The 14,718-nt window shown below is 36.5% G+C and overlaps 1 protein-coding gene across 9 annotated transcripts in view; it reads left to right on the top strand.

Annotated features, from left to right (window-relative positions):
• RABGAP1L (RAB GTPase activating protein 1 like) overlaps positions 1–14,718 on the top strand; it is a 705,349-nt gene that overhangs the window by 592,576 nt on the left and 98,055 nt on the right. The window contains exons 1-2 of one of the 9 annotated variants that reach the window (XM_056815572.1): positions 9,735–11,024; positions 12,458–13,095. The exons of 6 other annotated variants lie outside the window; for them this stretch is intronic. In XM_056815572.1, the coding sequence (XP_056671550.1) occupies positions 12,985–13,095 (111 nt within the window). In that variant the 5' untranslated portion in view covers positions 9,735–11,024; positions 12,458–12,984. Of the gene's footprint in view, positions 1–9,734; positions 11,025–12,457; positions 13,096–14,718 lie in introns of those variants that run through there. 2 more of the 9 variants (XM_007480827.3, XM_007480829.3) reach the window with 2 other exon arrangements.

Consider the following 14,718-nt stretch of genomic DNA (forward strand, 5'->3'; position numbering starts at 1 on the left):
AGCCATACCTAATTGAACACAACCTTTTATTTTTAATTTTAATGTTGTATTCAATTAGGTATGGCTTGGCCAACTAGCTTGTTGGTACAAAAAAAACCCCCCACAACAAGCTTCCTGGGTACAAGATTAGGGATATGTGCCTCAGCAGCAGTTTCTGTGAAAAACTGTGTCCTGCTGAGTGTCCTGCTAGATGAATATGATGTCCTGTGCTAAATGCTTTACTGATATTATCTCATGTAATCTTCACCACACCCCTGGGAGGGAGGTGACTGACCAGGGACCTGCAGTACTCTGGCCTCATCTGACTGCATCTGAAATATCATTTTTATTCCTTGGTTCAACATGGATGGGATGTTAGGATGGATACTAATAATCTGTGGAGAGAATGCAAAGGATGATGGCAGGAAAGGCAAAGGGTCTACAAATCACATCTCTTGAGGGTCCATTTAAAGAAAAAGGGATTTTTAATCCTAGAGGAGAGTAGGAAAGGATTTTATACCTGGTGTTTAGAGCTTGAAGGGCTACCATATGGAAAAAGGAAGAGGCTTGTCCTGCTTACCCTAGACTGCAGAGCCAGGAGCAATGAGCACAGATTGCTCCAAAGCAACTTTGATATAAGGAATTTTTTCCTAACAATTCTCTGCCTTAGGAGGGAGCCTCATTTTCCCCACTGGAGTTCTGCGTTCAAGCAGAGTTGATTGTGGCCACTTGGGTATGTTGGGAAGGGAATCCCTGTTTAAGTCTGGGTTGTGCAGATCATGTCTGACAACCTCTCCAACTCCCTGAAATTCGATGTTTTGAACTGTTCCCTGTTGAACTGAAGGAAGCTAATAAGTCATCAGCATAAGGCGATTAGAAATTATTATTGTTTAAATAAACATTACATAGTATTACCTTATTAGATTTGCTTTAGAATTTCATTGGTTCTCATACCAAATAAAATCCCCAACCATTTCAATTATTTCTCACTACAAACATCCTTTTAAAAGAAGCCCACTTAATGCTTTGTTCACCCTTCTGACATTCGAATGGCATTCCCTAATTTTACATTCAATTTGTCTTTTTTTTCCCTCATAAGGTGCTAATTTCATGCTTTCCACCCTACAGCAGAGCCTGTTGCTTAGCAACTGACAAAATAACTAATGGGCCTATAGCTTGCTGGGCCTGAATGTCTTATTTATTTATTTATTTATTTCTAGAGGGGTGGGAGCCACTCCCAGAACTGAGCAAGCAGTTTCCTTCACAGAGCCAGGAAGTGGTTTCCCTTCAATTTCCTCTAAATTTGGCATCATTTCTGAAATGTTCTCATGGGTGAAAGGAGGAGCAATGCAATGAATACAGTAACATGCCAATATCTTTGATGTGGATTATTTTCTTCTTTTGACATCTTTTTTTCTTCTTCCATTAGAATTTTTAGTTTTTCATCCTTTGTTTCAGGCAATCCCCCTCTCTGTAACTATGTTAATGATATCTGCCAAAGAAATGGCTGCATACAAGGTCCAATTTCAGTAACATCTCTTCTCACCATTCAGAATTTGTTTGTTTGTTTTTAACTAAAGGAGAAATGTGCTCAGGTCTAGGAAGCATAAATGCATGGATATTAAATGTAAAGATTGATATCAACTCTTAACAGTTCCTTTTTTTAGTTATATTAGTAGAAGCACTGCAGTGATCTTTCAACTAAGGATATTTACGGCAACATGGTGATGTCTTGTTGGTTTATCCATTCATCAGAAGTTGACGTGGTCTATTCCTAATCCTGGTTTCCTTTACCTTCTCTGTGCTTTTAACAACACTGTTAAAATGAAATCTAGCAAGGGGCAGCAAGGCAGCTCAGTGGAACTGACAGCCAGACCTAGAGATGGGAGTTCCTGGGTTCAAATTTGTCTCAGGCACTTCCTACCTGTGTGACCCCATTGCTTAGCTCTTACTGCTCTTCTGCCTTAGAAACAATACGCAATACTTATTCTAAGAGGGATGTTAAGATTTAAAAATAAATAAAATGAAAACCTAGCATAGAATAAGTTTATTTTCAATTTTTATTCTCTAGTAATGCAGTGAAAAGGTCTTGTCCCTGGAAGGTGTTACTGTATATGGTAAAAGTGTTGGCAGAGGTGGTACATGTTGTGATGAAAGAGAATCAGTGTTGTTCCCCTCTCCCCCTTGGGAGAAACCTGCCATTCACAGTGGCTGCTTTTGAATTCAAAGCCAGCCTGATGGTGCCAGAGAAATTTATAGCCAATAATCTTTTACTAGAAGAAACTCCCAGGCTATCACTTGTCTAATGATTAATTATGGTCATACATGCTTCGTGGGCTTTTATGATAGATCTCCAGTAAGAGGTTTGCCTCGTAAAAAGGGAAGTTTTGAAAGTAGCTACTGATAAAATTTCAATCATTAATGGGTATGATTTTTATGTGTCCAAGGAGAGGGAGACCCATGATACCACCTCAGAAATAGAACTATATTCTGTAAGCCCTTTGAGCATTGTTGATGTTCAAGTGCTGTTCATAGGTCAATTTTTTTTTTTTTGGTCAAGAACACAATGGCATATTGAACAAAAAGAGTTGTTTAAAGACACACAGAATAAAGGACAAAGAACCTCGTTGTTATACAGGTTACCTGGAAGAATTGTAAGAACTATTTCTTCCAATAAGCTTTTTTTATCTTGATTCTATGACAAAACCTTCCACAAAATTACATAAAGTAAAAATAATCATGTAGCCATTCGTGCTGTATGTTTTACTATGCATTGTGGCCAAAGTCCAAACTCGAACATTTAGAAATGACTAATGTTGAAATGATTCCTAAAGGTTTTAGAACAAACTGACATTTCTAGTCATTATCAATTAATTGTTAAAGCCCTGGCAATTAATAACAGTCCATTTAAGTACCTGAAAAAATACTTGACTGGGACTCTAGAGGCATTTAATCCAACTCCCTTATTTTATAAATGGACAACCTGTGATCCAGAAATGACTTGATTTCTCTAATGCGAGAATGAAAATTTTAATTGAAAATCAAAGTTCCCATACATTTGCATATGTTATTTGAATATTGTTTTCATTAGTAATCAAGATGAAAACTTCATTCTGAACATTAGCTATGAGAAGAAAAAAGACCTAGGTGAGATAGAAGAATGTAATAGAAAGATCTCTAGACTTGGAAAAGAAGATTTGAGTTAAAAATTTGCCTATATCTTAAAGCATCATACAAACTTGAGTTGCATTTCTATTTTTTGGAATTGATAGTCTTGTAGACAGGTTCCTGTCATTGTGGAGTTTATAATCTAGGATAGTTTTTAATGTACATATTAGAAATTCCTATAGGAATAATAGATCTTGCCTCCTATCTTGCCCCTAGTTGTGGGGATCAAGTGAGATAATCTCTACCTATAAAGACTCCTCTTCCTGAATTCATATCTGGCCTCAGACACTTACTAGCAGTGGGACCCTGGACAAGTCATGCAACCCTGTTTGCCTCAGTTTCCTCATCTGAAAATGATCTGGAAAAGGAAATAGGTAAACCATTCCAGTATCTTTGTTAAGAAAACCCTAAATAAGATCACAAAAAGTCCAGCATGATTGAACAACAACACTTTGCAAACCTTAAAGGTTTATATTATATAAATGTTAGCTATGTTTATTGTTTGCTCTTTGCATCCAGCTATATTCCAATAATTAATCAACTGAACTTGACTTTTATGTGAAAAAGGACAGCGATAATTTTTTCTCAAGGTTTAGTTTTTCTCTTTATATTAATGTAATGTATTACAAATGTTTTAGATATGATTTTAGTTGTCCATTTTATTTTTAGCATTTCCTTAGTATTTTCCTTCTTTTCAGTATAAATCAAAACACTTTTCATAGAGAAATATGACTTAGAAGCAAACTTTGGAAACTTGGTAGCCTCTTATATAGAGGCCCCAAATCCCCAGTAAATGGACTCCTTTTAAGACTATCTTTCAAAGTTCATCGATGGTATCTTTGAATGGTGCTTGGCTGAAATTCCAAAGGTTGCTTCTGTACTTCACAAAGAAATCTGCTGTTTTCAACAAGGTAGTTAATTTGGATCTTTAATAAAGATAGAAATAAAACTGGGACACTGGAAAACCCCATGACTAAGAAATATTCTATTGTCTGTGCAAAACAGATTCCATGGCATGGCCCATCGTAGTAGAGAACTTTGTTGAAACGGTTATAATAAATACTCCTATATGAGAAATTTTTTCTCTGTTCCCTGTCCATTTAACAATCACTCTTCATAATAAAAATCAATGATGTGCCTCTTATAGCGCAGTCAGGGAAATGTGAAGGAAATGTAAGAGAGACTTTGTTGTTCTCTTTCCCACTAAGCAGCATTTAACCTCCAGCTCTGCTCACCTTTACCAGTCATCCATGACAGGAATCTCATTGAAATTTCCAAATCATCCACCAAACAAAACAAAGTACAAAAAAAAAGATACAGGCTTTGGGAGGAATAGAAGGAGGCTCCTGAGAGCTGGATTTTTGTTTAACCCTTCCTTTCTGTCCTAGTAGCAGCTCTGAGACAGAAGGGCAAGAGCTTGGCAGATGGGATTCAGTGGGTTGTCCAGCGTTATACAGCTAGCTGGCATTATCCCCTACTGTTTCATTTCTCTAAATCTTGTTTTATTGAAGACGAGGATCATAAATCAACACTCAGTATACCCTCAGAACATTTAGAAGATATATTATACATATATGTGATATAACATACATAACACAATATAATAATATAACATAATATAGTCTAATATAAAAATATAATATAACATAGCATGTGTAATACATCATATAACAACATAATATATTATATATTTGTCAATAACATTTCTTGAGATCAGGCCTGGATTTTGGATATTTCCTTTAAAAACACAATTTTAAAAAAAGCATTAACTGTATTCTTCCCCTTAATTTAATCACAACAGAGAAGAAACGTTTTTTTTTTTCCAGCTTTTTGCAGAGCCATGGTTCGGTTCTGTGATGCATGACCACCATCCAGTTATTGTTAGCTTCTTTATCTGTACTAGGCTTTCCTTCGTCATGCACTCTGAGTGCCTGATGTGGGCCTTTGGTGAGGAACAAATAGTGCCTTGGTTTTGTTGATAGAAGCTTGTGGTCATGAGTGAATTATTTTAAACCATTAGGTCAGTAGAAAATGCTTTCTCAATGAAGTCAAGAAGAGATACATAGGAGTAAAATCTCCAGGTGTTGAAGGCTTCCATGCAGGCATTATAATACTCTTCTTAGAAGAATCTGAATCTATCCCTGATTCTGAATTTATGACTTATCATCTCTTCTTTTCTGTTAAAATGTTAAATGTTAATGTTAAACATTAAAAAATGTTCAAATTCTGTCGTGCAAGTCTCCCACTTTTTTTTCTTCCTGGCCTTTTTTTTTTCTCAGACAAGGAAGCAATGAAATGCAGCAGAAGGTACACCAAATCTGGGGTAAAAGGGCCTGAGATTGAATCTCGTTTTTTGTTCTTCGGTCAATTTTCAGTCATGTTTGATTCTTTTTGTCCCTGTTTGGGGTTTTCTGGGCAAAGATACTGGAATCTTTTGCCATTTCCTTCTCCATCTCATTCTACAGATGAAGAAACTGAGGCAAAATGGTTAAGGGACTTAACCAGAGTCACACAGCAAATGTCTAAAGCTATAGTTGAACTTGATCCTTTCTGAGTCTAGGCCCAGGGCTATGTCCACTACACCACCTAACTTCCCATTTGAACCTCACTGATACCAATTAATACTGATGAGATCTCAGAACTCATTTTCCTCTTCTATAAAATGAAAGGGCTAGATTAATCTTTATGATCCCTATCATCTTCAAATTTTAATAATCCTGTAAGTTATAGTACTACTAATTCACCTGTAAAAATTGAAAACAGGTTTACCAGAAACAAATATTTAGCATTATTTGACAAAAAAAAATTATTTTTTACTATTGCCTATGATCATTACTATAATAATAATAGCTAGCATTCATATAGTACTTTAAGGTTTTGTTGTGCCTTACAAATGTTATCTCATTTCATCCCCACAACAGCCCTGGGAATTGGGTGTTATTATTATCTCCATTTTACAGAAAAGGAAACTGAGGTGGACAAAGCTTAAATGACTTGTGTTCCACAGCTAGGAAAGGAGGAATGACTGGATTTGAATTTGGATTTTCCTACTCCAGGTCCAACATACCATACCCCCTACCACTTAGCTTATATGTGACTCAGGTAGCAATGGGCATTTATTAAGCATGTGCCAGACACTGTGCTGGGTGCCAGGAATGGAAAGAAAGACAGCCTCTGCCCTCAAGGAACTTGAACTCAAATAAGCGAAGACAGCATGGAAAAGGAAGCTGAGGATGTGTCCACATAAGGTTATAGTGGGAAAAGCCCCAAAGTCAGGAGCATCACCCAGAGAATAATGAAAACAAGGCATATGCATGCTTTTTTCCCTAAAGGAGAGATTTAAGAGCAACTGACCAGTCAAAGGAAGGCATTGCAAGGGCAGACTCAATTTCCAGTGTTGAATAGGCTACAGTGGCACTGAGAAGACAGTAAGAGTCAGGAGTGGAGCCTGGGAAAAAATGAAGCAATGAACTTGAATATGAATTCCATTGAAATATGAAACTCTTTTAGGGCAGTGAGGTGGATCAGTGGACAGAGAGTCAGACTTGAGGTCTTGGGTTCAAATGTGGTCTCAGACCCTTCCTAGCTGTATGATCCTGAACAAGTCACTTAAACCCAGCTGCTGAGCTCTTACAGTCTTCTGTCTTGGAACCAAAGGAAAATAAGGGCTTTTAAAAAAGACTCTTGCATGTGTGGGTTGTTTCATTCTTTGCCCTTATGTCCCTAGTGTCTAGCACAGTGCCTCACACATAGTAGGTGCTTATGATTGATGATTCATTACCTTGAAGTCTGTCGGATCCATTGCCTTTATCAACATTTTTGACTGAGATGTAAATGAAAAAAGAGAAACCTCTAATTCCTGTTAAGCAAGTATTTTTGTTTCACTGGCCATTTTGTTCTTGGTTAAGCACTGGAGGAGGACATTCTGCTATTCTGAATTTGCTTAGTGATTGCTGGAGATTGAGAAGATAATGAGTTTGACTGATCTAGAATTTCAAACTTGAATAGCTATTCAATTCTTTGTTTGTCATTATATAATATTAAGGGGATTGTTTTTTCTTTTTCATTTTTCTTCCCCTTTAAAGAACTCTAGGTGGAAGGTCTTTGTAGAAAACTTATTAAATACTTAAAAAAATATTTTGCATTTATAGTGTCAACACTTTCTCACATTCTCACATGTGCAGACTGGTCTTCATAGAAAATCTAGATGTTGTTCAGTTGTGTCCAACTCTTTGTGACCCGACAAACTGTGCTGTCCATGGGGTTTTCTTGTATTTTCTGCAGCTAGCACCATGCCTGGCATAGGCTCTGCACTTAGTAAAGACTCTTGATTGAATGATTAATGAAAGCTGAAATGTTCTAGGTTAGCCAGATAATACTGGTTCCTTTAGCATCATGAGGGATTTTCCAGACATCAGAGTTTACTGTTGCTCATTTTCTTTTAATAGGATGGACATTTCCTATGCAGTAACCTCCAAGAATCTCACTTAAGGGAAGGGAATATATAGACCATTTTAGCTAAAGTTTTACATAGCTCTCTCTCTCATTTGCTGGTTTAAAGCATTGTTTAAACAAGCTACTTTAATGCTTCACAAATGTTCTACCTACTCTCTCCTCTCCATTCTTCCCTCCCTCCCAACTTCTTTTATGTCTCAACTAAAATCCTGTCTTTTACTGAAAGTCTTCCCCAACCCTTCTTAATTCTGGGACCTTCCATCTGTTAATTACATTCTGTTTCTACTATATATATATAGCTTATTCTCTCTCTGTGCATATGTGTGTGTGTCTGTATGTGTGTATGCATGGACACAAACACACACATATATGTTTGCATGTTATCTAATTTGATTGTCAGCTCCTCCAGGACAGGAACTGTCTTTTGCTGCCACTTTTTGATTAGTACAGTGACTGGGGCATAGTAGGTGCTTAATTAATGTTTTTTTATTGATTGTTGCAAACACATAATAACTTATAAAGCAGCATGGAAAGTGCTATTTCTCATTTTTACTGTTGAATCAGAATATACAGAGAGAGACTTTAAAAACAAGTAAGTATAACTGTTGCCTTTCTTTTATTGGTCAGATTGTTTCTTAAAACATCTCTAGTTTTGATAAATGATACATGTAAAACCCAGTGGAATTGCTCATTGGCTCTTGGGGGGGGGGAAGAGGAAGGAAAGAATATGAATCATATAACCATGCAAAAGTATTCTAAATTACTTAATTAAATTTTTTTAAAAATTATGAAATAAATAATTGAAAAACTCCATCTCTAGCATCCTTGGAGGAGTAATAGGAAGAAAATAAAAGTCTGAAATCAACCATGTAAATGGATTGGGAATGTACTTCTGACAATGAGTGGTTATAACAATGGCAAGATTAAAAAAAAATGTACCTGCAGAGCAATCTAAGTAAAAAATTTAGAAGGAACTATGGAGATCTCTTCTTGCCCAGGATGTATAACATGAATTGGTAATTCAGGAAAACATATGTTCTTGGACCTTTGGCAGTAAAACCATTCCCTGTGGAGTCCTGTTTGAGAGTTTGCTAAATAAACAGTATCTGGGAGCAATACAAAAAATATATGAATTTAGCACACATCCTGGAAGAGTATTCTCTCCCAGGAGTGATATTTATTCATCTCCCATTGTTCTGATCATCTGGTATCACCTTCCTTCTGCCCTATCTCATGTTGAATTAATTTTGGCTGATATGTGTATGTGTGTGTGCATGTAAATTTCCAAGGGAAACTGTTTTAGCTATTTTCCAAGTGCCTTGTAATATTCCTTTTTCCACCCACCATATTTTTTTGAAGCTGTCCCAAATGTATTATTACAGGGAACAAATCATTATTCCCCCCTCTCCCATCCCACTCTCCCAAACCAGCAATGGATTGTTTTTAAAAACTGTAAGTTGTTAGCATTTATACAAATCTTGGGGATCACTTAATTCCATTCCTTTCACAGAACAGATATAAAAAAGGAGTTCCAGAGAAATTTAGGATTTAGCAAATACATTGCTGGTAACAGATGTTTGGTAAATGTCTCAGTGGTTACTGAATGAATATTGTGACTTGTCCTTGGTCACAAGACTACTTAATGATAGATTTAGGACTAGAACCCAAGCCTTCAGGCTCTCATTCAAAATTCCCCAGTTACAATGTGAGCTCCTAGAGAGCAGAGACTATTTTAGTACGTTGCTATTGGAGGCCCTTACTGAATGCTTGTTGACCAGACTATTGGTTTGGGTTGTTCAGGGTTTAGAGATCACTTTTTAAAAGTGACTTTTATTCTCACTTTCAGTTTCTTGGAACCAGAGGGAATGCCTAGGGATGCTGTAAAGATGTCTATACTTTTAACGCTAAGCATCTTCCTTTTGGCATCCCATCCTTTCCTGTAACTTAAATTTTGGTGAACTATTTAGCTGTATCTGAATATATATGTTTTATATACATATATTTTATAAACACACCTATTGTGTGTGTGTGTGTTTGTGTGTATATATATATATATATATATATATATATGTGTGTGTGTATATGTATATATATGTTCCAAAGAAGTTATAAAGAAAGTCTGTGATATCAGGGGAGATTAGGGCTAGCTCTTCTTTGTCCTTCAGAAGGTTCAAAGAGTTAAGGAAAATTCCTTGTGAAGGTTTGTAAACATGAATATGAACATCCATCACTGTCTATGTGATCTTGATTGTTTTATAACAAGAGTATTAGAGCCAGAAGAGGAAATAGCAATGTGGCCTGAAAACTCATTTTCATAGAACATTTAACAGAAACACAACTTTTTGCAGAATCCAAAGCAGCTTTTTTTTTCCTGCAAAAGAGAATAGCTTCACACTTCTTTTTTATCCCTAATCCCTGAAAATTGAGTAGGAGGGAACATTTTAAATATGCCACAAAAAAATGATAACAACATATTTAGAGCACATCTAAACAAAAAGGGTCTACGAACTCTAGAAAATATCTAATGTCGTTCTTATGGCTCTATTAGAGAACCTCTTACATGGGAACTATTTAGATATATTCCTAGTCAGACTTTGGCTAATTAACAGTAATCTCTATTAAGGCAGCTACTTGAAATATTAAAATACCCAATAACTTACATGGCACTCTAGACATGCCATTTGATGTTTTACTGGCTTTATAGTATTAATGGAAAATACAAATCTCTATTAGTAACCTTTGAGTTATTTAAAAAAGATTTCTGGGCTTAATGTGATGCTTTTAAGTGCTTTTAAAATGAGGCAGAGAAAAGAACCCACGGGATTTGGATCAAATGACCTAGCTACCTTCTGCTCTGTAACCATACTCTCATTTTACCTCTCTTGTTTATAAAATGACCCAACCTTTTAAGATACTTTCCTAGGCAAAAATCCTAGTATATGATGAATAAATAAAAGGCAGACAGCCTCCTAGACTTCTCTGCATTGTACTTCCTTCCAAGTCAGTCCCTTCTGTTGACTAGGTGAGGTGTTCTCATTAGCAGGGAATAATAATGTTTATTGTCATACTGTACACTGGCTCCCCTGGTGCCTTTGTGACCATTCAAAGGCAGTTATAATTCTTGTTTGCCACTGGGTGGCTGACAGCAGAGAGTGAGGCATTATGGGAAGCCACTCTCTTACCTTCGACAACAGGTGTCTGTGTCACACTGTACCTCATTCAACTATCCCTGGACAGGGAGGGAAGTACCTTAGTCTAGCAGAGCTGGAGGAGAGCCTGGAAGGATTGCTGGCCCCTCCAGCGCAGAAGGGGCTACAAGATCAGAGCTGAAGCCTTCGGGTGCTAGTGAGGGTACCAGGAAGTGCCTAGCACCCTTTCAAGCACTTCTGAAAAGATCCAAGAACATTTAAAAAAGCTAACAGGTATGAACTGTCTGAACTCCTTGTAAAATGTCTCTTTAGTCAATTACCTTTTTTTTTTAAATGGTAGTGTGAAAGAATATAAATATCCTGGGGCAAGAGGGGAAAAATTATTTAAAGGAAAAAGTTACTAAAGTCTCAAGGCTGCCATACAGGAAAATTCCAAACGAAAAACAGTTAACTTGCCTTAGCAAGAGTTAAATAGTGTTGGCCAATGTTTTAATCTTGAGGATTTCACCTTAAGTGTTGCATTTTTGCTCAACTAAGCCTATTAGAACGTTTTTCTGTTTCCTAGCAATAAGGTGTGTGTGTGTGGGGGGGGGGGGGTTCCCTCTCTTCCTGTTTAAGGGAAAGATTTGTTTGGTTTTGAATCCAGAATGCTCCAGCTGTTGCTTAGATCTTTTCACATGCAAATTTAACATGGTGCTATTTAAATAACCATGTTCATCTTGGTGAGAGATACACCAGGAAAAAGAGGGGGTGGGGTAATTAGGGGGAAGAGGAGGACGCCTTAGGGCTCATCCTGTTTTTGTTCCTGAAAGCAAACCTGTGACAACCCAGTGTCCCTGCTACTCATTTGGTGAGAAATTTCCATCTGGCCAGTACTCATCTGGATTTGGGACTCCTCTCATTGACAAATTTAAAGTGTTACCTTCCCAAGAGATCAAGCTTCTCAGCTGGGTTTTTACAGCTTCTCATTTGTTATGGTTATTTTAATTACAATTTTGGAAGGTATTTGCTCTGCTTTTTGTTTTTTCTCATCATTTCATCCTTCTTTCGATCTTTCCTTTTAGAAGAGCATATAGGGGATATTTTCTGCAAGATCATTTAAATAACTTTTTTATAGCAATTTTTAAGAGCTTTCAGGATTTATTTCCCACCTTATTTTCTTTCACTGGAGGGATTTAGGGAAGTTTTTTGCTTCCCACAGCTGAACCTTTTCCCTGTGTCTGGCTGAGGCATTAACAGACCATAGCCGTTTTTTCACTTTTGTAATTAAAAGCAAATCTACCCTTGAAAATCAGTGATCAAGAAAATTAAACTTGTGGGAGGAGATTTATATTGTTTTTCTTTTGTATAAAATAAAATGCAAGGAGTATTTCCCCCCTAAGAATGGTTTATTTTGATTAGAAATGCTTGCCTTTCTCTAAGTACCTTATAATTTTTTAAACCATATTTAAAGCTTTTGAATGTCAGGCTTTGTTTTGTTTTGTTTTGCTTTGCTTTCTTGGAGGTTTAGAGATTGGGGTATGGTGATTGTTGCTATCTATTTCATTTTGTTTCTTTGCAACATTTTAAAAAACAAAAATACTGTGAGAGAAAAATGCCTTTTTTCTGCAATACTGGAAGAGAGATTTTAAATTCGTAGCTCTTTAAAAACTCTGTCACTTTAAAAACTAAAAGTTGTCATCCCATCCTTTCCTTTGAACGTACAGAATTAACAAGAAGTACCTTAAGAAAATCTTAACTCCCCCAAGAAGAAGAATCTTCCTGTAGAGACATACTGGACAAAGATGGACTGTGGTGAAGAATTTTGTTTTGGTTGAAATTTTTACCTTTCTTCCAAGAACTGAAAAACTTTGTTAGCAAGTTACCTTTTTCTCGGTGGGCGTTCAGTTTCTAATATTAACTAAGGCAATTTTTTTCCCCCTGAGGTTTAAGGAAAAATTTCAGAAACTGAATTTTCCAAGTCTTGAGTTGAGATGCAAGACGAATTTATAGCATTCACATCCTACAGAGATAACAGCAACCTCCCTTATTCTTCCCACCAGGGGTGAACCTCAAGACAAGCTTTGGTATCTTTTTTTTTCTTTTTTGGTTTGTGACACTCCACCCACTCTAGCTTCTTCAGGTGGGTGTGTTCATTGGCACTGAGCTTGCAGCAAGATTTTTCTTTGGATAGTGAACCTGGTCTGGCTCTGGTGCAGTTGCTGCTGCTGCTGTTGGGAAGTCAGCTGGCAAGATGATGGAAGAAATCTCCATAATGGTAGCCTACGATGCCCATGTTTTTAGCCAGCTGTATGATGAGGACTTCCTTACAAGTCTTGTGGCAATCAGCAAACCCAAAACTATGGTAGGTGATGCTTCATGGAACTAATGTGGATATGAGTGTGATGATCCATGTCTAACAGGGTAGTCACCCCTGCTGCAGCCAAGTTTTAGTTTACTGGGGATGAAAAATAAGAGTATTGCTTGTGGGTACAAGTATAAAAAGCAGTTTTTCTTTGGTTTTATGTAAGACATTTGGAGTACTACAGAATATGTGTGTAGTTATGTTAAACTTAAGGTCAATTATTTAAGATGTTCTAATAATGGAAAAAATTTTCAATTGGAAAACTCTACTTGGACCAAAGCACCTACCATATATGTGTGTATTCAAATAAATATACATATAGATAGATACAGGTACATGTGTGTGTACAAATATACAAACACCAAAATGTATCTATATGTGCTTGTGTGTATATACTCGTACACTCCCATATAACCATGTGTACATGCACATATACACATATGGTTTATATACACACATATACACACACACAAATGGAGGGTCATTCATAGACTTAAATTTTTACCTCTTTGCAGTGACACTTTTCCCTAAGAGGGCCACAACACAGATATTCTTAATGTATGTCAGATTCTGGAACAAAAATGACTAATTTTAATTTTCAGACATTATAAATCATTATTTGTTGGGGGAATGATAGTAAAAAATATTCAGTGGTACCATTTTGTTTTGGATTCAATGTTTTGAAATATTTCAACTGTGTAAGACCAAGATGAAAAGGGTTTTTTTGTTTATATCTCTCGTTCTCGTGACCAATGCTCAGAAAAAGGAAGTGTTTTGTGTTTGGTTATCATTGCTCTGTGAAAGGTCATTGTTGTGGTAAGTGATGATCCAGGAGACTTTCTGCAAACTTTCACAGGTATTGCAAATATGTTGGAATTTAATGTGAGGGGCAATCAGTAGACAAGGGCATAGCACCGCCAGGTACGAAAACTGCTTTTTTGAGAAGTTTTATCTACCAAAATTCATCTGTTTCAAGAAGCATCAGATATTGTAGGGCAGTGGTTTATTCACATAGACAAATCTGGACCACTATGCCACTTATACTTTAAACATAGTTTTTTTCACCTTAGTTTCCCTTTGGATAGCTCCTGTCACATGAGACACTGACATCTAATTTAAACTAATATTGAGAGGTAGGCTAAGCAGCTATTTTTCCCATTTTAAGGAGAGAAAAGAAGGGTTAGCTAAAGTGACTTGTCCTAGGTAACATAGGAAATCTGATATACTTGGGACCTGGAAGAATGTCTTCTGACTCACAGTCTTGTGGTCTTATTACCATGCCATGTAGCCCCTGTATAATGAAAGCAATATTTGTGAATTCTGTGTATACCTATAGCTAATATTATAATAATTCACATTTGTATATCCCTTTAAATTTTATAAATCTCTGCTCACAACAACTTTGTAAAGCAGGTAATGCATTATCATTTCCATTTCCTGGAGAAGGAAATGAGTCTCAGAAATGGCTTACTTAAGATCATCTGGCTACTAAGGAGCTGCAATAGGAGCCCATGTCTGCTAGCACCTAATCTATTCCTACTAGAAGGATCATTGAAATATATGGAAAATCCTAAAACCACACTGACTAATCATTTCAAACCTTTAAAAAAAATTATAACTGCT

This window comes from Monodelphis domestica, chromosome 2 (assembly GCF_027887165.1).
Source record: "Monodelphis domestica isolate mMonDom1 chromosome 2, mMonDom1.pri, whole genome shotgun sequence".
NCBI lineage: Eukaryota > Metazoa > Chordata > Mammalia > Didelphimorphia > Didelphidae > Monodelphis > Monodelphis domestica.